The 23,308-nt window shown below is 46.3% G+C and overlaps 1 protein-coding gene across 4 annotated transcripts in view; it reads right to left on the bottom strand.

Annotated features, from left to right (window-relative positions):
* Positions 1–1,336: 1,336 nt before the first annotated feature.
* The window catches only part of LOC142572297 (growth factor receptor-bound protein 14-like), a 281,008-nt gene continuing 259,036 nt past the window's right edge, over positions 1,337–23,308 (bottom strand). For all 4 annotated transcript variants that reach the window (XM_075681289.1, XM_075681290.1, XM_075681292.1 and 1 more), the window contains 8 exons: positions 12,586–12,716; positions 12,018–12,107; positions 10,502–10,639; positions 10,015–10,122; positions 9,708–9,809; positions 9,083–9,277; positions 7,397–7,684; positions 1,337–6,536 (listed from right to left, as the gene is read on the bottom strand). In XM_075681289.1, the coding sequence (XP_075537404.1) occupies positions 6,339–6,536; positions 7,397–7,684; positions 9,083–9,277; positions 9,708–9,809; positions 10,015–10,122; positions 10,502–10,639; positions 12,018–12,107; positions 12,586–12,716 (1,250 nt within the window). In that variant the 3' untranslated portion in view covers positions 1,337–6,338. The remainder of the gene's footprint in view (positions 6,537–7,396; positions 7,685–9,082; positions 9,278–9,707; positions 9,810–10,014; positions 10,123–10,501; positions 10,640–12,017; positions 12,108–12,585; positions 12,717–23,308) is intronic.

Genomic DNA, 23,308 nt, shown 5'->3' with positions numbered 1-23,308 from the left:
GCATTCACAACTCATATGAAGTGCTTAGCTGTTCGGATCCGCTGAACCGTGCTCACTGAGACACGAATAGATTTATTATTATTATTATTGATCGTAAGCATCCGTGCCGCCATCATCATCACGAACTTCTCAAAGTCAGACCCTCCCCTGCCCTTGAAGTAGGCCCAGATCCGCGCCTGTGTGAAGCATATGTTAAGACTAGAGTGCACTAAAACACGGTAGTTTACACTATCGGCATATCGAGAAAAGAGATCTCTGGATCACACTGGTGCAGTGACGTCGCTCCCCTTCCCGGTACCTGGTGCGGCTGCTCAGCGTGCCACCCTCATGCCTTTTCTATTTACAGTCTATACTATTTTTAACGCGCATTTGAGAGGTAAACGCTCCTATTTATTTCCTATAATTCGGCATTTACATCTGCAAAAGTAAGAAAATGACAATACGGCGGGTTTGACATGCGACATTTTAATTGTGAGCGTTCTAGAATTTGTGTCGCTAGACACTCCGAATTCTGAGTCTATAGTTATCAGTTAAGCTATTTTGTATTAAAATGACAAACTAAACAATGCCGTGCACGATACAAAGAATTGCTTAACGTGAAATATAATTACTATTCCTTATGACCGCAAACAATTACTTAGTGGCGACCGCAGCGGTCCACCTCCCTCCCCCTGGTGACGTCACTGCACGGGTAGTCTCTATGACATCACACATCAAGTTGCATAATTTTAAAAGCGAAGTTTTTCTTTGCGAATCTCGTCAGGTTTCGTGACCGTGGCTTGGCTGTTCTCTTGCCGAACAAGTCAGCAATTGCAGTAGAGTATGCGCGCGCAGGGGAGTACCACCACCAGATGCCGCTCATCTCCACGGCAGCGCCAGCCGCGCGGGGGAAAGTAAAAAAAGAACCAGAAAGCTCGCCTTAGCCACCCGCGGCTGCATGGTAATAAGTAAACGCTTCTTGCGGATAGAATGGATTTGAATTGCGCTGCGTATGCGCATGCTGCCTCTGAAACCATGATGCGTTCAAGGTGTTCGTCGTACTCTTTAACAGTCAGTAACGCCGCTTAACAAAAGGTTCGGTATAACGTGTGTACGCGTGCGCGCACGTGTGCGCGTGCACTCGTTTTCGACTCTTTATGCATTCGTACAAAGCTTTGCATTATATCAATTTCAACTCCTTATAACTGTTGCATTGTTTAATAAGTTTGTTTTCAACATACCTTCATCAGCTTTTATTTCGATTGACTTTATGTGGTAATAGTACCAAGAATGTCACTAAGTTGCACAACTTTTCATTCATGAGTAGCACCCTAAAATGAAATTAGACAAACAGGAATGCTGTGAATACTCAAATTTTTTATTGCATAGACTCACAATTCGTTTTTTGGTTTACTGTATTTTTTCATCAAATAGCGACACAAAACGTAATACGAACGACACATGATAATCGCAATAAATAAACACTCGAGACAGTGGGTACATTCCGGAAGAGAAACATATGACTCCCAACACTTGCATATTTGTCTTGTTCTCGCAAAGACATCAGTTACCTGTGTCTATGATAAACCGCTTTGAGAGCAGATTCGCTCCCAGCGCAAAGCACAGCATACTGTAGTTACCTGCTCATTCCCTGTAAAAAATTATTCTTTAAAAGATGCGCATGATTGTGATAGAAAAAAAAAGTAATTTCTTCTCCAAAACAGCAAACTGCGAGTGTGCCATGTTGCTGGCAAGCTACTTTTCTTTTGAGTTAAGCATGCCGGATGTATTTGTTGCTATTGGTAACATTTTGTAACCCTGTGATGTCAAGTGAGTGAAATTGCCCTGCTTTTCATACAAATCTGTGCACTTTCAGGCTTTCATTCTCCAGGTTTTCTTTGGAAGTGTTATTTTTTCAGAGGCCACTGATGCTGGAGTTTTATTACAGTAGACAGTGAAAAGTCACATGTGAATAGTGCACAGTGCGAGGCCCAGCAGTTACAAGCAAACTGGCCTAAGCCACACGTTTTTCCCAACAGCTGTAAATCAAGCAGGCTGAACTGCTTGCATTTGGCATGCAGGTGAACGAGTGTGTCAAGCTGCAGCAGTCAAAGTACTTTTACAGCAGATGAAAAAAGAAAAGCAGCACAGCGGCATGACTTTTGTCAGAACTAGCCTGGTATATCATGCTCGCACCACTTGTGTAGCTGGCATATATGCACCACATCGTGGATGGCCATAAAATTTTGAATACACCAGGGCCAGTTGGACCTCCAACACCAAACAACACCAGTGGAAGATTCAGTTCAGCTATAAATAATATGATCCACTTCATAGATGACTGTCGGATTAAATGCCAGCAACAAGCTGCCTACCCAAAGCATGTGTGAGTACCGACAAAATTCATGTGGGAGCTGTATTTTGCAAGCATTCTTTTCTTTCGATCCTATTCACTTATCATCCGTCATACAGAGTGATCAACCACGGAGGTAAAGGGGCTGTGGCATCTTGAGAATTGGCAAACGAAGGGCACAACGAATCGAAAATGGAAAGAATTGCTACAAGATACACCCCCAGGATGCAGTTTGAGCAGAACACATTTTTCAATTCTAGAATTCAGAATCGTAAGTGCAGAGAAGAAACCAGGCAAAGTCAAAGGTACAAAGCAGCCTCATCTGCAGTAAAGAAAGTGCACACCCGAAGCATAAGACAACCGAGGCTGAGAGTAAATGTGCGTCAAGAAGTTTTTGAGGAAGAAGAGTGTGGCAAACGCGCCTGTGAGAACTCACACCAGATGAGAACAGCAAATGAGGCCAGCCTCAACGCTTGCTGAATGGCCACTAGCACACGTACCACGCCAGTGCCTCTCATCAACCTGGTCAAATGGCTACAAACATGTTCCTAATCAAAATCCACAGCAAAGCTGCTGTCTTTATTGGAGCTGCTCAATATGCGGATGCCACACACATAGTGTGCACAATTTTGCCACAAAGGTTACCGAAAACTCGCGTGTGAAAACACACTTCATGCAAACAGATTCAAGCAGACTGAAATTACGGTGGGCTATGCACATTCCAGCAAACATACAACATATAGTATGCTACAAGACAGCATTCAACAATTAAAAAGGAAATGGCTGCAGTGATGCATGCTTTGAATATTTGCTTGCATCATGCTTTCACACTTACAACTAGGGCTTGCGTGGTTTTTCATTCAGGAACACATTTGAGCGGTGTGGGCAGTATGAGACAGTAGGGCATGAGTCAATTGAGTGTAACTGTACTCAAGAGTGTTACAAGAAAGGCCTCTTGACTTGACACTTTTCATAGTTTCTTTATGTCCAGTAAAGCAGTTAATAGTAACAGAACTGGATAGAACATAATACTATGCACAACTAACCAGGTCGAGCAAAAGGAAATGCTTTTCATAAAAAATTTTTCATCATGACCAAATATTCTAGCAAGGATAAATGATACTTTGAAGTGTTGTGACTATGCACATGTTGCCTCCATTCTCTACACACACAACTTGAATGACAAAGAATGAGCTTGACTGGCAGCAGTGTGAGATCATTCAATCAAGCAATGCCTTTATAAATAAAAGTGCACAAGAATGGCTTGCTACCTGACAAGGTCTATCTGTGAAAACTGAGGCAGTGCTGGACAGTGAAAAATGCTCCAGCTCCACACAAATCACAATATGTCTTACAATACCATCCTTGCATACCACCCATTATGAGAAAAGAAAGAATGCTACCACTCAAAGTTCAAGGCAGATCCCGGCATTTGCAGCTACCATCTTTGCTCAGTTTGAGTTGGGAAGACATCATGCACTGCTCGTTTCCAACCTTTAGAAGGTCAGCAACGTATACCAGTACTTTTAAAATCAAAATTAGCCAAAGCAAGTTCCTGAAAATGCTAATGATACGCATTGGTTTGCAAAACAGACTGAATTTTTGCAATACGTTAGGAACATTTCTTCAATATCCTGACTCAAGTGAAAACAGACTGAAATAACTTATCTTTTAACATAGTGAACAAACAGCAATACGAAAAACGAATACAGAAACAATTACTCAAAGGAAATTACAATATCCTTGAGGGTATATACAACTGCCATTCGTACAATATGCTTTGTGAGCTGGATGTATCTCTGATCATGTGAGTCTTCGCAGCCTTTTACAGGAGTACACACAAAAGAGCGCAGAACCGTACACAGACATGTTCGTTTGCATGCAGACATCAGAGAAATCCAAATGCACGAGGAACAAAGGTTGCATTGGAAGTATTGTCCAACACTTCCTGGGTCACTCAGACAGCAGAGTTTTACCGAGGATTACAGAAATGCACAAGTAAGCAAACCAAAGTAAATCTGTGCACTATGAGAAATCATAACTTAAGTACACACACACGCACACATACATACATACATGTTCTCTGGCATCTAGTTTAGTTAAATATTTCACAGTAAAACATGACATATGGGCACCAAATTTACAATGTGTATGTACAAACTTGCATGCCAGTGTGTGTGCACATGATAGGAACACTCAAAGAAGCATCAAGGACACCAGGAAAATGAAGAACCACAAATGGAAGCTAGCTCGAGGATCGCCTTTTACACAACGTAGACATTTTTGTGCATAGTGAACACTCCTCCTTAGCACACACTTGCAGCAGAGAAGGTAGGGCTTCTGGGACAAAGTATTTTGTGAAAAGAATGCCGCAGTACCTTCACTAATTATTTGTATCTCCAATTTGAAGAAAACGCTAGACAAAAGGTGCCTGAGAATTAAAAAAAAATGTTTTAGGCACAATAAAACACATCTTTAATCGTAACTTTAGCACAGTTCAATGCATACAAAAAATATATCTACAACTGTTCCTTAAATTTACTCAACCAGGAGGTACTCCTAACAGAATTAAAAAAAAAAAAAAACACGTGTCAGTCACTAGCATCAATTACACTGCTGCTCTGTTCAACACCACCAACACATGGACATCATCCTGCAGCAGATGCAGATGTCACTCCAACAAGACCCCAGATAAGGGTTTTCTTGCCAAATGCCACACATGCAGCAGTTCCTGAGAGAACGAAATGATCAGTACAATGAGAGACAGCCTGTGTGAAAAGCAATTGTTCCCTGCACCTGCCAAAAGCAGTCTTACTGGTTTTGCACACCAATCTACAGGTGCACATCCGTTAACACAGAAGTTCAGCTACATTTGGGTTTCACTCTTCCCTGCCAGCCCATTTAGGATGCAAACGAAAAACTTTTTGACTGCCATTAAGCAAATAATTATAAATCCTTTTGCTACGGTTCGATGGTTCCCATTTATTTTATAAGAAAGTCAAGAAATAAGTATCGGGCACCACACCATGCAGTACTGAGACAACATGTATTGTAGGAGGTAGGATCAAGGATTAAGAGCACCCTACAGACACGTGTACAGCGTGCTGTTCCTAAGTGCCCTCTCACTATGTACACTGCTTAGCATGTAAGTATTACACATGCAAAAAACTGCACAGAATATTACACTGAACACAATTGTTGTGACACATCTGACAACGAAAGCAGTTCAGGCTCCATTTGGTTTTCCAGTGTCAACTAATTATGAACATATAAAGGCTGGCATCACGCCAATGAAAAAAAAAATACAGGTCAGGCTTATTCTCAGGTGCGCAGCTCAAGATGAAGCATAATTAAGTGTACACTTAACAGCTCAAATAGCAAGGCTGGACATTCACATGGCTTCTGCGCAACGTGTGTAAGACACCTCAGACCTTTGTGCAAGCCCAGTGACTCTTTGGACATCGCTCTCATACTCTTCAATGGAGGAGGAGGAGAACAGTGCTGGATGACCAGAAACAAGATGATGAGCAAACAAGAAGTGAGGTGAGGGGAAGCATCAAACTGGCTCTACAGGGACCCAAGCCAGCCAGCCAGCCAGCAAAGACACAAATAAATAACTACAAAACAAGGACGAGGCAATAATGGTGCCTCACTTAACCATTGCGGAAAAAAAAAAGCAGAACGAGAGGAAGCATGTGCCACAAAGTCTGTCCTGTCCTGCTGCACACACAAGTACGATGGTTAGAGCGTCCCATGGCGCGCTCGTGAATAAACTTGGTCGGGGGGGTTCTGTGCAAATGGCCGCTGCTCTTGTGCGGTTCCAGACACACTCCGTTGCCTTCTTCCACCTCGAGAAAACACGTTGCACAGCACAATGTTGTTGAGCTCACACAAACGTAAGTCACACCAATCCTCAACAACGCACTACACTGTCCGCTGGGGACATCTATGTTTCAGATGGCAGGGTTGAAGCATATGATGGGCTTGCTAGTGACTGGGCACTTGGTTAATTGAAGGGACTGGGTGCCGACGGTGAGGAGGAAGGTGGCGTGCACTTGCGGCGTGGCTGATGTACCAGGAAGTGCGTTAGCTTGGTGGGAAGGTAGCTCAGGTTTAGCTGGTAGAACTCGACCAGCTGCAGGAGGTCGTAGAACTTGGTGCGGCCATTGTCAAGTGAGTAGCACAGCTGGTCCTTCTCTTCCACCTGAGAGTGCAAAAGAGCATGGTACAGAGCATATTTGTTAAGACACTGATTCTGTTTATGCTGCAGCTCATTGCATGGTCAGTTTCTTGGTCAATTACTTTCGGGGATATTTCTTTCAGTGCACACTCATTAGATAAGCCAGCAGAAAGGATACTCATCACTGAAACGAGATGCCACACTGGACGTTACATCACACAAAAGTGATCGATCTAGAATACAGCAACAGATGTTGGTAACCACACATAAAAAAAATAATAATAAGACAACCAGATCACAATGTCACTTTATTGCCAATATTGCCATTCTTTTCTTGAAAGGATTGCACTGAAACAGTACCTAACCCTTTCAGTGTCGGGTTTCTCAGATACTATAAAACAAATACAAATACAATACAATATTTTTGGTTGTGCATAAATGAAAAAAAAAATGACGCAGATAATGGCAGTCTCTTGGTGTACTCCTCACATTCTCATTTAACAACAGGAGTGTTAAAAGGAACATGGCAGGCAGTAACATGGAAACATACTGGTACATCAGTGACGTTAGCAGGGTTAACATCCACTAGAATCTATTAGGCAATAGCAGTAATGAGCTTTGATGAGAAAAGAATCAAATAGTAATGACGTGTCTTAGGCAATTGCAAGTATCCATTGTTATGATAGCAATTCTGCAAATACAACAAATGCAGACACACACAAAGTAGTGTTGAAAAAGAAATTGTCCACAGTAAATGTACAAATTCAGAAGCCCAAATGCAGTGAGAAAATTAATTTTGTGATATTATCATGTTTGAAAAGCTTTATACATTGGGCACGCAGTGGCTATAGCGCGGTCATGTTGAAAGTATAAGTGAAACTCACTGAGATAATCTGCACATGGTGGACCTTCCCTCTGTACACATAGCAGAGCACGTAGGAGCCGGGCTTGGTGAGGCTTTGCCGGACAAGGAAAACGCCATCGACTGTGCCGTGCTTGAGCAACAGCTGGCTGGCTTCCTCACGTGACATGCCACTGTAGAACCAGGGCTGCATATGCTGCAGCCCCAGCTCAGCTGTGGCTGCAGACCCTGTCCACTGGGGAGGAGGCCCGCTTGGCTGTGGCATTGCTGTTGGCGAAGCCTGACCTGACCGGCAGCAGGGCAGCTTCCTCTGCAAGTATTGTGAGAAAGAGAAGACTCGGTTAAGACGAAGAGAACACGGTATCTGGCCTCAGCTCTTAAAACCATTCAGTAACAGGGAGCGTCGATAATGGATGTTCAAAGCAGTATGAACACCACTGAGCACACCGCTGCAGAGAAGATGCCAACTTCCCAAATATCCTATCAATCAGGACCACATTCTACCTACAGCTACAGGTGCTGAATGAATACTGGTTTGCAGAACCTTTATCTTGCTGATTTGCATTCAGTGGAACATAATTAATGAGAAGGGATCTAGGCTTTAACTAGCAGTCCCTACACTTTTGTCTTCCTCCCTCAACCTAAATAAGAGCCAGATCACATTCACAATGAGGCCATCAGATTATTTTTTCCAGCAACGTTTGCTCTTCAAATGTACGCGAGTCTTAAGCATATGCACACACTAAAACTCACATATGCGAGTGCTTTAAACGTTGCCTGTTGTCTGTGATAGCTTGTAATACAATGCAACTAACCTTTTCTAATCTTTGAGAAATCGCATATGACATCATGATGCTGTTTTAACAACCAGGCTGTGAGAGGAGTTGCAGTTAAGTACCATGAACTAATTCTGGCAGCCCTGGCCTTTTATTAAGATAGCAATTATAAGGACACTCCAGGTGCATTTCTGTCACCAGCGTTGGCATTGTCATGAGGTTCCGTATAAAGTTCAAGGGCGATGAAATCAGCGCTGTGCGCCGTATGCTGTACATTCGAGTGAAAGCATGCTAGGTTGAGCCGGCGATTGCAGCTCAATATTGCGCACGCAAGTGAGGAGAGCGGGGAGCAAGCGCGCCATCTTCTATCGAGCGCAAGGCTCCAGGATGAGGGTAGAAAAAAAGGGGGGGCAGGGGGTGACCCGCTCCAGGCCACTGTATATTGAAAGCAGTCTCTGACGAGGATAGAGTCAGCCCATGCAGTGCGTTTTCACGGCTTAGTTCGCGTTGATGCGAGACGCAGCATGAAGGTCAATTCACTTACTGCTGCTGCCGCGCTTCCTCACTCCAGCATTTTGATAGCAAGTTTCCACGGTCATTGAGTGAGATGTGTTCATGTTTGCTTGTGCGTGTGTGACACCATGCTTGTTAATTTAGTTAGTATGCCTATGTTTACAAGTTTATACAAAAGATAAAACTACTATCCTTACTTCATATAGCTGTCCACTAATTTGCTATCGCAATTCATGCTTCGACCTTCAGACAAAACTGAGACTTTTTTACTGTGTTCAGCAACATCAAAACATTGAAACACTGCTGATGAACCCGAAATCGGGCTTATGTTTTCCAACACAAAAGCACGACATCTGTATACTGCTCTCCTACCGCTGCGAGCCTGGGATGTCAGAATGGATCAACAATGGAGGCACTACCTTCCAGACGTGAGCCTCAGCTGCTGCTACAGCTTCTGCTTCCTGGGGGTCCTCGATGACTCGCCCCTTGCTTCCTGTGAAGTCCATTGCAACCCAGGGAGAAGACATGGGGTCCCGGTCGGGCTCTGTGGCCCATGCGTGCTCGGAGTAGCGGGACCGTAGCTCTTTGTAGTTTTCACGCAGCTTCTTCCCAAACTGTAAACAGAATGAATTTGTGTAGTTGCATTTCAAGCACCTGGTCAACTGACAGTGCATTTAAGGTTAGAAAAAAAGAAAAAGGAAAGGAGGTTTGGGAGTCCTCAGCCCTGCCAACAGCATGCACCTCGGACTCTGTCACTGTCGACAAGGTATTGGCGCAGAGATTTATAGAAAGATGCAGAAAGAGCTATAAATAAAAATAAGAGCAGGCAAAGAAGTTGCAAAACTGAAAAGTGCGTCTTATTGACAAACTAAATCATGCAAGAAAATAAAAGGTTACTCTTAAACAGGCTGTAATTTGTAACACACTGCAACAGTACTAGAACTCGCAAGTACAATGAATGCGACAGTGTAGGGAAGATAAGGCTGAAGTTGATACATAGTAAATTTTCACAAAAGCCTTCCAAAAATAGTGTAATAAAGTTACCTTTGCAAGTCTGAGTGCAATGATCCAGCACTGGCGCTGCTGTTCTGTGCTGCTGCAAAACCACATTAGATCGCTGCTTCCAGTGCCGTTGGATCTCGTGGGCTGCACGACATGCAAAAGAATATATGAGCAGGTAGCAGCATGGAGCAACCCAGTTCAACGAAAGAGAGACTGGCTGCTAGTATTCCACAAAAGAACTCAAACGTAAATCAAGCTGCTCTTTGGAGCCACTTCATATGAGGCATATATGTGAGAGTTCAACAAATGCAACTGGGGACCCCTTATAACGCAAGTTGGGAAGGCTAACCTTTAGACAGAACTGGAACGCTGTTGGTCCGCTCAGGCTTTTGTCGTATGGCACATAGATATTCCAGTCCTTCAAGCTGGCAATGTGTTGCAGCTGCCACGTTTCGTCCTGGGGAAGTAAGGTGGGAATCAAGCCAGTGCCAAGGGAAGGTGCATGTTATCATGATGCCAAGCAAGGACACTGCCCTTGCGTCTCTTTATGCAATAGCTGACACACACACACACGCACACTTCAGAAATTTTTTGGTAGAGACAAGGCCACATGGAAGTCTAATAGCTTATTCCACAATGCTTTCGTCAATAAGTTATAAACTGCAGGACTAGCACAATGACACATACATCACTGAATATAAAACTTTAATTGCCACCATTGGCACAACTCCACTGAACAAGGCAACCAGATGCACTGCATTCTCCAAATGCTGAGTAGCAGCGGTGAATGCGAATTAAATGTCTATATGGTCCAGCAGCAAGCAGTCATGGCTCACCTTGTGTCCTGATGGGAGAACGGAGAGCTCTCCGTCTTCTACTCGGAAGTATGACTGCTTCCAGGACTGTTTCCCGGGCTCCCGGTACCACAGCAGGCTGTGCACCACAGGACAACGCTCGCCTTGGCTTAGGATGTTCTGGAAAAAAGGAAAAAAAGTCAGGTAACCAGCACCCTGAGCTTAAAAAAAGAAGAAAAAAGAGAAGTCATGAAGCAAAATATACCTTAAAACTACAGGGTTATTAAGATTTGTTAGAACTGTGAAAATACTCCCTAGGTTCGTTGAGACGTTCATACCTCAATCTCAGCTTTGACATTAACAGTGTATGAAATAAGTACTAAATAATAAATATGCACTTGTGTACATAAGGGAAAGTCTGGCAGTATTATTAAATTAAGCAAGTAATAGCAAACAATGCAAAAAGAAAGAGAGAAAGATTGTATGTACATATACAGTCTACGCTCGTTACAGGGGACCCGTGTACAACAGACATTAGGATATAACAGACCATATATTTCAACCTTGGTTTGGTCTGCCTATTTTATTAATGCAACGAAGTTCGCTTTCAACAGACCGCGCTGCAATGGACTATCGGCTACAGCGGACGAAATCGGCGGCAATTTTTGTGAAAATGGGGCGTATAAAAACGGACTTTGCCGTGTCGACACCCGCTGGCAACAGATTTGCGAGAGTCAGCCGACGATCGCGGCTTGCGCTTGCGCGCCGCGATCGTCGGCTGAGCTATCGTCGCGCCGCGAGCGTCGATAGCTTGCGCGCACGCGAGGAAGGGAAGAAAGCGGGGCAGAAGCGCGCCGTCAATCCCGTGCGTGGCATCGGTAGGGGGGGGGGGAAGAGGGGGTTCTACTCCGGTGGCGGCTGATAACGGCGCGGCTGCGCGGGCGCCGTTTCTTGAAAGCGATCTGCGATGTGAATAAAGAGCGCCCAGTGCAGGTAGCCTCGTATGTGCTGTGTTTTCGACGTTTAGTTCGCGTTGAAGCGAGATACAGCGGAGGTCAATTCGCTCGCTGCTGCTGCTGCGCTTATCTTGCTTAATTGCGAAAGTGCGACTTTTTTGTTTGTTTTTTACTTTGGACGTTCGCCACTCACTCTTCGCAATAAGGTTGACGAAAGTTTCGGAAGTGAAGCGTCTCGGAAATTACGGACTTCGGATAAAACGGACGTTTTTTGCCGGATTATCAGGGTCCGTTGCAACGATAGTCGACTGCGTGCGTGCGTGCGTGCGTGCGTGCGTGCGTGTGTGTGTGTGTGTGTGTGTGTGTGTGTGTGTGTGTGTGTGTGTGTGTGTGTGTGTGTGTGTGTGTGTGTGTGTGTGTGTGTGTGTGTGTGTGTGTGTGTGTGTGAAGAAATCCATATCGTTATGAAAGTCTTTCAACATGGATTTCTTCAAATAATTAAACAGTTTCTAGGCACTCTTATCTTTAAAATATCTGCATAAAACATGCCCGTTGCTCTGCCAAACCCCTATGACTACTCTAAGGTTTGTTTGCTAGCATACCTGCAGGGTTATCAATTTTGCAAGATCGGTTGACTCTGCCAGGCAGTCAAGCTGAGGCCCTAGATCCACCATGTCCAGAGAGAAGAATTGCTGGGAATTGGAAGGGAGCAACAGAAAGAAAGTGAAAACAGAGATGAAGCATTGCCAGCAATGCTTACTTATTTCAGCAACCACAGTAACACATACAAAGCTGGAAATGTGGTAATGACAGTAGACACCGAAGAGAGTGGAAAATGCTAGACTGCAAAATAAATTGGCCAACGGAGCACAGCAGGTACCATATAATGAATGTAGAATCTGATTATCTACAGCACAGGTGCAAAGAAAGGTTAACAGAAGAGTGGCAGAAACTTTTTTTTGTTACATTCTAAAGAGCTGACTGAATTTGTTCACGCACTACACAGGGTGCCAAAGTAGATGTCAAGCAGTCTTAAAAGATAACCATGCTTGATGTTGTGCCAAAAGTTGTTAACATTATCAGCGGCGCAGTATGCAATGAAAACGACAATGCAGTGTGTTGCACAATGCATAGTGCTGAAATATCTGCAACGAGGAGAATGCAACTCACCAGGGGAGAATTGAAGAACTCATATTTCCTGAAGTCTTGCCGGAAGTAGAAATTGTTCCCACCGTGCTCCTTGTTCTTTCCCCAGGATGCGTACACTTGGAGGACCTCTTCGTGGTCTTCGAGGCTGCGTTCTGTAAAATAAAGAATATGGTATGTTAGGTATTAGCAGTCATATTCACGGTGATGGTGGCCAATTTGTGCACCTAAATGTATGTCTAAACAAACAAACAAACAAACAAACAAACAAAAAGAAACCTGCCGAGAACAGAATAACCAGAGGCAAGTAATTAACTTATTGCCACCACTGGAAAGTTGAACCTATGTGGCACTAACTTGGGAACAGTATGTCCAAATGTGGATCTTACATGTAGCCCCAATAACCAGTTTTACCGTGTTAGACATGCCTGTAATGCGGCCATAAGTTGGACACCTATGTGTCGATACAAAAGCAAGACCACAAATGTCCAATGACTGTTCCATTTTTTTTTTTCTAACTGTCAATTTCCCACTCCTTTCCCTCGCATCTCCGATGGCTGTCCCGAAGGTCTCGATTCCAAATTCGGTTACGGCCTGCGGAAATGAAACCACGATTTTAATTTTATTTCCGGAGTTTCTAATATTGCGCCGGAACAAACGCACAAGTAAACAACGCAACTATATCAAAATATCCATACAGAACATGTTCAAAGAGGTGGGCATAGAGATAACTTTCCATCCGAGCAGCGAAAGTTTGCGATTTCAGGCAGGATCGCCGCAGTGGTGTTGGAAGTATTACACGTTTCGCCTAGATTACCCGAGCACCGATCGCATCGAGCGATGCAAGCTAACAAACAATCAAAAACACACGTTTCTTTTTCTATTTCTTTCCTTCCCGCTAACCACACACAGCCATCCTCGCTGAATCCCTCCAGACCAAATAAAGTAAATCTACTCACTGCTGCTCGTTAAAACGCCGGCAAGAAAACTTCCGGCGAGCCGACAACGGTACCGGGCGAAGCATGCGATGTGAGCGCTAAAACCGCTTCGTGCTCGACGGCAAGGTAGGTACACGCGCGCTCTCCTCCGCAACCAGCTGTCGCCAAGCGCCCGAGCAACGACGGCGATGTGGCGATGTATGCGAGTGAAGAGATGAGAGGTCCCACACGGCGCGCGCGACACGCGAGATTTGTCGCCCGGTAAATGGCCGCTCGACGCCACCGGGGCAACAGGAGGGGGGGGGAGGATGGGGAGAGGGCACCTGGGCTGACGTAATGCGAGCGACACCTCTTCTTGCTCTCGGCCTCCTCCGGCAGCGCTGACGGAGAGACCTCGCGAAGGCGGCAACGGCCGCGAACGCCGCTGCCGCCGCGCAGTCTGCAAGGCTGCGATGATTTTCCCAGCCTCCTTCACGGCGGCATGCCCCCAGCCCCTCGACGTCGCAGCCTCTCTCCCACTCCTCGCGTTCTTTCGTTTTTCACAGATCCTCCTCCACCCCCTCCACCGCAGAGCAAGCACACGTGCGTTTTGCTCTCCGCTCGCCACGTCGCAACCGACCGCCGGCGCGAGCCCCGCAGAACACGCCTACGAACGACACAGCGCTGCGAGTCTCGAGACCCGGCCCATGAAAACGCTCTGTGGCGGCGACGGCTGGTATGCGACGTCATTTGTGTGACTGCTGCGACGCAAACGCGGCCCTGGCCGGTGGATCGAGTAGGATGCTTGCCTCGATCTTTGCGGCAAAATATGGATGGGATGGTCCGCCAGTAGACTCAACTAGCCGCAAAAGTGAAAGGAAATCAGCTAGGTGATGAAATCTTACGCTTGGCGGCACTCGTCTGGTAGAAGTCGCTATGCGCATACCTGTTGGTCGTAAAACGTCGTTCTAGATAGGTGTGTTCTTAACAGAGGCACTCACAGCAGCCGGAATTTGGCATGAAGGCCTAGGCACTAATCGAGCGTTAATTAACACGTCTGCTTAACGCTACGTCTCGGCTGATCTCTTCCCAGGAAATAAAGGAAGTGCTGGCTTTTCTCGGAGTGAATACCGATGAGGTACGCCGCTAACTGTGGACGGCTCTGTAGATATGAACTAAGGGAATATATATATATATATATATATATATATATATATATATATATATATATATATATATATATATATATATATATAGAAGCTAGCGCGGAAGAAAGCCGCGACTGCCATGAATGAGCCGGAAACTCAGGACAGTCGAAAAGCGATCACTTCAAGCCGTGATCGAACCGAACGCCGTTGCGTGGCTTATTTGCAAGAAAGCGATAAGTTGCATCAGCTGCGCTGACTTCTCTCTCGTGCGCCGCTCATACAGCCAACTTTTACCCCTGTCAAACGTTTACTATTAAATCGCTACTAAATCCTGTATGAAAGCCAGCTAGATACTATGCCCATGTTTTATGTAATAAACGACGAGAAAAAAGAAGGAAAAGTGGAATGGGACGGTGAGGGGGAGCTGCGTTAAAGTCTGAAGCAGTGGCCCGGCGTCCCTTATTCGAACGTTAGTATACGGACATTTTGACGCTCCCTTAGATGTGGCAGCTCCGACATGGCATAAGTGAAATTAGTTGCGGTTCGTTACAGGAACAGCAAGGAAATAAACTCATCGCAGTATTGCCAGATTATACCAGTATCGTTACGACCCACAACCAATTACAGTCAAAAAGCTTTACCATTACGTACCGTGTAGGCTGAAGTTTCCGAGCCCCCGCAACCTTGACAAGTAATTATATTATGTTGTTTTTTTCCGGTTCACAGCAGATGTACCGGTTTCGCCTGCCGAAAATTCATTCTTCCCGAGCCATCTGATACTATATAATGTCATCACTTCAGAATGTGACACCACAAAAAGGGCCCCTCCATCACTTCGCTTCGAAGCGACCCCTCCTTTTGTCTCATAAAAACGGATAAGGGGGGAAACGAAAATGACGGTTGTGGAAATAGAAGAACTAAATTACGGCGTTTATCGTCTCAAGACAACTCAATGGTTGTGATGAACGAGAAAATAAAAAAAAAAGGGGGGGGGGGCGATTCCCGTTAGTCACAACCATAAGAAGTCAACAGATAATGTACCGAACAAAAGGACAGGGGCAACTATTTGTTGTTTTAAATAGTCATGCGGAAATGATAAAGGGAAGGGAAGTGAAAGTGGGCGAAAAAAAGAACCAACTACCCGTGGTAGCAGAACCTTCATCATCCGCATTTACGGCCGCAATGCTTTGCCATTGAGCTACGATGACCGACCGTTCCCAAGTCCGGATTCTTGAGTATTTGCGCAGAACGTGTAGACGGTCTTACCCTGCCAGTGTTGAGCCACTCAAGGTCATGGCGGCGGCGTGTGCGGCGCATCGTTTTGACCGCATGGCGTCACGTGGTACTTTAGGGAGTGCGAGAGACGCCGCAGAGCGGATTAATTTCGACCACCCGGGGCTCTTTATCGTGCGCCCGAACACCGGTACAAGGACGCTCTTAAGTTTCACCCTCACCCCTGCAAATGCGGCTGTCGCTGCGGGGAGTCGAACTCTCGACCTGGAGCTCAAAAGCGGAGCGCCACAGCCACTGAGTCACAGCACCCGAGTGTGGACAAGAAAGGAGTCGTTACCATGAGAGAGAGAGAGAGAGAGAGAAGGAGATTCTTGAACATGGGAAGGAAAGGTTGGGGTAAGTCGTTACGACAAGCGAGAGCATCGAAAAAGGCGAGGGGGAAAGTATAATGGAAGGCGGCAAGGCCGCCAAAGAAAGCGGCGGAGCGCGAGTCAACAGCGCGCACCTCGATGAAGGCGGCTGGCGATAAACTTTTAATGAGTCACGCGTCCTCTGGAGCCTCTCAAGGCTAATTAGCATGGCACCCACGCGCACGGCTATCGCCTTTGGAAAGCCGAAAGGGGGAGAGAGAGGAGGAGAGAGTCCCGTGCTCGCCACTTGAAAGGTGGCATGTCGACACACCCGTGGTTTCGGAATGCCCGCAAAGAGCGGCCCGCTCCTCGTAGTATACACCACTAATGTCAGGTGGTTGCGTACACACAAAGACGTCTACGCGTAATGTGTATAGCATGGCGTAACGTGCAAAAATTTAGTCGCTGCGCATAGACAAATTGCATGTACCACACCAACTAGCGAGCCCCTTGGCGGTAATTTTAGCGACAACTGCTTCTTGCCATGAACGCGCTTCCTCGCTTATTTTCCTCGCTTTGTTAGACCGGTAAAAGCATGCCGCCGCTTTACAATGATCGGAGTTGATATAACGTAGTTGTTAAAACGGTATTAACCTCTTAAAGCCCGATTTCTTCTCCTGATTAAAAATAATAATAATAAGGATTCGAATTTCAGTTAGAAATATCAGTATGCGAGGTAAGAGCATCGAAAACTATCCTCACACCATTTGCTACCCCGGGTTATATTTGTAGAATCGGAGAAAAAAAAGAACAAGAGAAAAAAAAAGAAAACTCGCACAGGCATCTAGCACAAAACAATGTCTTTATTTTCAATGTCTTTTTCGCACTGAAGAAAGTCAGACTTGGCATAGTGAACCATCTGGCATCTCACGGCATTCTGTAAAACAGCCGGTATTGCAGGGATGGCGACTTCAATTTTTATGCGCCTGAATGGATGCATGTTTCTTCGAGTGCTGACCCTCATTGGAAGCACCATGCGCAAAGCGTTGTCTTCTGTTTCAGACACGGCGACATGCTGACGCATTTTTGCTGGATGACCAGAAATGACGTTCCGTTCAGATTTATAAGCTAACGATTCGGTATATCGGGGAATCGCGACAGCAGGCTAGAAGAGAGAGAGAGAGAAAGGAAGACGGAAAGGCAGGGAGGTTAACCAGACTGAGTCCAGTTTGCTACACTACACGTGGGGAGGGGAATGGGGAGTGAAAGAGGGAGAGAGAGAGAACTTAGGTGTAGGATGTCTATAGTCAGGCACTCAAGTCTGTTGCCCTCAGGTAGCGAAAAAGCGCTCGAACTGCTTTCTGGGCAGGCTAGAAGAGGTTCAAAGAGAGCACAGCGAAGCGCGAAGGACGCTATATGGTACGAGTGGCGCCAAATAACCGCATCCTATTCTACGATGCCACGGGCCACTTTTCCGTATTTCGCGGGCTTTCTTTCAGGCTCGGAAAATGATAGTTTATGTAACACATATTGCGCAACAGAAAGCTGGATCAGAAATTTTTCAGGATGGTCTACGATTTCGCTCTGAATATATTGTTTGAGAAGTTGATTAATACTAACTGGGTATGTAATTAGGCGAAATAAAAAAACATAATAGTCTGAATCGCTCCAAGCGACAGCACTCATTACGTTGGTTCTGTCCAGCTACGCAGTATATACTTTATATATACGTTTACATTTTGGCACAGGTAACGTGTGACACTCCGTACAGAAACAATGCAGCTGCACGCGGCTGTATTCCTGCACATAACAATTACGTCATTACGACTTCTCCACAGCCCACCAGCTGCAAGCCTATATACGGCAACACACGCTCGATATATATAGAAAACGATTATAAGACAATGCCCCCGTGCAATCGCACAGGCGGGCAAAGAGACGATACGAAGCTTGGGGCAGATCTTCTCGAACAGGCACACGACGACGATGATGATGATAATTGGAGTTTACTGGCGCAAGGGCCAGAAGGGTTCCAGCGACGAACTTGCGTGGGCCTGCGGGTTTCGGGGTATGCGATGAGCCAAGGATAATGCCGTATGGAGCTTCTTATAGAAGGCAGGAACGGTTTTGCAGATTGCACGATGAAATAGATTGTGCGGAGGACGCTCTGGATACATGGCTGTAACAGCGACACTGCCCTTGAAATCCGGAAGAAACAAACGGGCACGCAACGCGAGTGCAATCGGACGACCGTGCGCAGGAAATAAGAACGCTAAAAAGTGACGTCACAAAATAACCGGAGGTCGGAGGAGCGAAAACAGGGGAACAGCAGGAAACCCGCTTATAAACGAACTACTCGATATACAGGACAAGCTATAGCGTACGATACATACAGTAGGAAACAATCCGTGAACTGTTTTCATCAATCATCAGTCGCCGCTGCCACGTCGTAAGAGGTCCATAACTACCACTGCTACCACCACTACTACTACTACTACTATAATTATTATTATCGAACGAAGAGGGGATCGTATTATGCGACGTCATAGCCAACCTGCAGCCGTCGCCCCTTCTTTTTCACAGCTAACAGCTATACTCTTCGCAATGCCCCGCAGTCAGTCGTTACGCGACACAGAGGCGATTAAACACGATTACGTTCTCAGCCCTTGGCCGGGCGTTGTCGTTGACAGTACGCGTCGCGCTTCCGCACACATCCGTTGCGACGAAAACATCGGTGCGGAGAGATTCAGTTTACCGAATAACCGCATACACTCACTGAAACTCGCAATCATGACGCTCGACCGCATTCGAGGCGTACAGCTTCCGCGCGGGAAGCGCACGACTGACTGAAAGCGTAGGACCGCAGCCGCTTTCGACGAGTACTTTCGATTAATGAGAAAATATGGGCGAGCGCGGTAGAAAAAGGATGCAGAGACAAAAAGGTAAACGCTCTATAGGGCACAGAATAAAGAGGAGGAGGAAACAGCGAGAGCATACTGTCGCCGCAGATGGCCGTATAAGGGAATAAGAAAAAAAAAAAAAGATCACGAACTACGGACGCTTATACAATCGACCATGCCGCGGGAGTAATTTATAACGCTTAATTCGCAGCTGCAATGCCCAGGCACAGGAAGGAGGTCGCCCTGCATGCAGAGGCGCACGGACGTGCCTGCTCGCAAGTGTTGGACCACGATTTTGTAGTGATGTCTTTTCCGATGCCATTCCTTCTATACAGCGCTTCGTCAGTGGTTACTGCAGTAACCACTGACGAAGCGCTATATAGAAGGAATCAACGGGATCAGACGACCGTCAACGGGGGTTTATAAGAGTGCCATATAGAATCGATCTGGTGATCGGGATATTATAATCGCAGGCCAATAGGCAAACAGATTTAACGAAAGAAAGTCTTTGTGAATTCGGCCCTAATTCCCCTGGTCACTAATTCGAGCGGGAGGCATCGCTACATTACACCGACCGTGATTATTCCGTCCAAGGAATCACTTCATCTATTATCGACAACATAAATAAATAACGAAATATCGTCCTCCGATTTTGTCACACTCGGCGTTCTGGATTGTCGAGGACGGACTTTATCCGGGAACCGAATAAACGATATATACCATGCCACCATATTTCGCTGCTGTATGTACATAGAGCGCACGTAAGTAAGTAAGTAAGTTTATTTATTTCGACCATCACGTCATACATGATGATGCAGGGGGGGGGGGGGGGGGGGGTTCAGACGTTGCAAGTCTGAACGAGTTGCTGAACGAGCGCGCTTACATATATACTATACGGGGCATAGACGGCCTCTAGCGTAAACTTTTATCGAGCGTGCATAAATACAAGACCCCTAATCCCTGCATTCTGAAATCTCTCTAAAACGCGGCATGCCGCTGGTCGGGAATCGAACCCGCATGCATCGTTGTCAACAGAAGAAGGCCGCTTCTCGACACTATTTTACTATGAAGAGAGGCTGCATGTCGCTACAAAGCCCAAAACGTCTCAAGGCCAAAGAGATAGCACATCGCACAAGCAGCGCCGCTCTGCGGGAACCGACGCGCAAGCTAGCGTCGACAAACCGGGAGACCGCCGGTGCAGAAAGAAAGAAAGAAAGAAAGAAAGAAAGAAAGAAAAAATAGCGAACAGGGCGGCGCCTGTCTGTCAAAAGCCTCGCAATCGCTGGCGCGGTGCCGGAAAAGAATTGCACGAGCGTACGCGGCGGAATCTCGGCGGCGCTGACCCACGCAAAGAAAGCCGCACGTCTTTGACCTCCTCGCGATGGATATTACGTGAGTCGGCGCTCGTAGCGCAGTCTGCTCCCTGTCCGAGCGGCGTATGCATGCAAGCTAGGCTGGGTCCACCGCATTCGAAGCAAGGCTTTAACTGCACGCAACGATCGGCGCATATATATATATATATATATATATATATATATATATATATATATATATATATATATATATATATATATATATATATATAGAGAGAGAGAGAGAGAGAGAGAGAGAGAGAGAGAGAGAGCACCAATATTCACTGGCAGTCTGAACATTCCTTGCCGCCGTTAAAAAAGAAAACAGCCATGCGAGGGTGTCCCTTGTCATATACAAGAGACATGCGCGGACAATCCCTGTGTATAATACATGCTGCTATAATAACAGCAGCACCCTCCTCAAACCACATGTAAGAAAATGGCAGCGTCAAGGCATGCGCGCATTTTCCGTAGTGATGTCTCAGTCGAGGCACTCGCCATGCACATGCCTCGACCGACGTGATTCGCTATATGACGCCTGAACAGCAGGGTGGCTTTTGGTGGCGACGTACTGACGATCGCAATAATTCTACTGCGAAAAGGATCGTTATGTGCAAGATAGATCGAAGCTCCGCCAGCGCTGCAGAGCACGCGTACGGCGCTCGGGCTTTCAATCAGAGAGTTCTCGCGAAGAATCCACAGTTCGCGGTGCGTCCTCGCTACCCCGTCTAACAGATTCATCTTTCTTTATAAACAAACGCACAGGCGTAGGGATCTACATAAATGTCCTCACAGCGCTGCGTAAACCTAAGCAGCCAGAAATTCACCGCGACATGCCGCCGACAAAAGCTGCAAAGAAGATCGTTCTACTGACCAGCCCCCGGACTACCTCTTTTGAAGCAGAAGAACAACAACAACAACAACAAAAAAAAAAGACCTTTCGTTGCCACCCTACAATACATTGCCTGAAATATACCTACAAATTTACGAAGCTCCGGGGAAGAAAAACACGCGATATTTTGCCCGAACCTCACCCTTCACTCAACACGGAATAAGCGCATGTCCTTTGCAAAGTTCAAGCTAACACTTTCCTCACCCCACTAATGCACCACAACTTCGGATGGCGTAGCACAGCTCCCTTCCCCAACTGTCCGGAGATAAGGGCAGGTACGGAACACATTCTGTAATCCTGTAACACTGCAATTGCCTCCCCTCATTTCCCTTCCTTCCTGGAGTGCTTCGCTTCACTCGGGCTCGGCGGATCAACAACGGGCCTTAGCGGAGCAAGCGCTCTTCTTTGCTGGGCCTTAGTTCTGGCCTTAAATTAAGGAAACAACAGAACACACTTATTTCCTTCTTTCTTTTTTTAGAGTTTTTCCCTGAGGACACACATTCTTAGGAGGTGCACACGCCTTTATACGCAGCACTCGACCAGCAGCAACTATGGAATAGCACAAACTGACAAGCAATACACTGTTTTTCGATAACAGTGACTTTCCAGCGACTTCTTTGTTGCCGATTTCGCCTTCTTCAGTAACTAGTCTGAATAAAGTTGCACCATTCAGGCACCCCGCCGCGACGTCCCTTAACGGTCAGAACCGTTACGGGACTTCCAAAGATGTCGCCGGAGACCGACGAGTGATACTTTATCGCGAATAGAATCTATTTTTTTTTCGGAAAGCTTGACGGAACATTCTTAAAGGGCATAGAACGAGCCCGAATTCGTAAACATTACGGTGAAATCGGAAGAGTTAGCAGGTATGCTATAAAGTATACCCGATAGCTGCTTCTTTCGTCAAATGAAGAAAAAGCGAATCCCGTAACGTGGAAGTTGTAAAGAAAGCCTGAGCAATAACAAAGACATTGTGCAAGCTCCGAGTCGACATAAAATGTCGGCGAAACAACTGCACGAATCGATCCACGGCTCGCAAAGTTCGAGGCAGCCACCTCGCGCTGCGATCGCGTCGCGCTGCTACACCTGCGGCCTCCTCCGTTCTTTCCGACAAACTCTTACAACAGCTGCAAAAGGAAAGAGCAAAATTTCACTACACTTTCGGAAGCTTATCGCCGACATGTCGACCCTTTTAAAGCGCGGTAAACTTTTGTTAACTTTAAAGTGCCGTTTCGCAAAATTTATTAACCTTTACACCCCCCCCCCCCCGGACCTTCGCCGCAACTATGCTTGTTTGCTCCACAAACAAACTTAGCAAGGAGGAAAAAAAAACAAAAAAAACAAGCAAGCAAGCAAAAAAAAAAAAAAAAAAAACTGAAAGCTCGCTTCTGTTCCGTTCGAGCTGTGTTGTCGCAACTCCCTGTGCGGGCAGCGAAAACCCATCTTCGGACTCCAATTTCGAAGACAGCCTAACGCAGGCACTCTCTGTAAGGTCGTTTAATTGCTTTTCGCTTTCCTTCCACTGCTGTGGAGCGTAGGGGGAAGAGGAAGCCAACTTCATCTGTCCACGAACGGCGAGTGCGCAAGAAAATCCTTGGCGTGTTCCCCCCTTTCTTTCCCATCTCCTTCAAACTGTTTTCCCAACGTCCTTCCGCGTGAAGAAAGCCCTTCAAAGCTCCGACTTCCAAACTTCGACGCGAAGGAAGCTTATACGATGCGTAAGCCGGGCTAAAGCATGCAGCATGCAGCACGCAGCAGCAGCAGCTGCAAAGCGGAACGACGGAGCTCTGCGGCTACTGCTGATCGGGCATGTGACTTTGGCAGGAGACGGAACGGGAAGCCGCCGCAGCTGAGTGGCAGGTTCTTTTTTTTTTCCCTCTCTCTACATGGAAACGGGGAGGAGGACGAGGAGGGAGGGGAAAGTGCTTGCGTGAGGGGCGCGAGCCGCTTCGGCG

This window comes from Dermacentor variabilis, chromosome 2, assembly GCF_050947875.1.
Source record: "Dermacentor variabilis isolate Ectoservices chromosome 2, ASM5094787v1, whole genome shotgun sequence".
Lineage (NCBI taxonomy): Eukaryota > Metazoa > Arthropoda > Arachnida > Ixodida > Ixodidae > Dermacentor > Dermacentor variabilis.
This window is presented reverse-complemented; position numbering and strand designations above follow the sequence as displayed.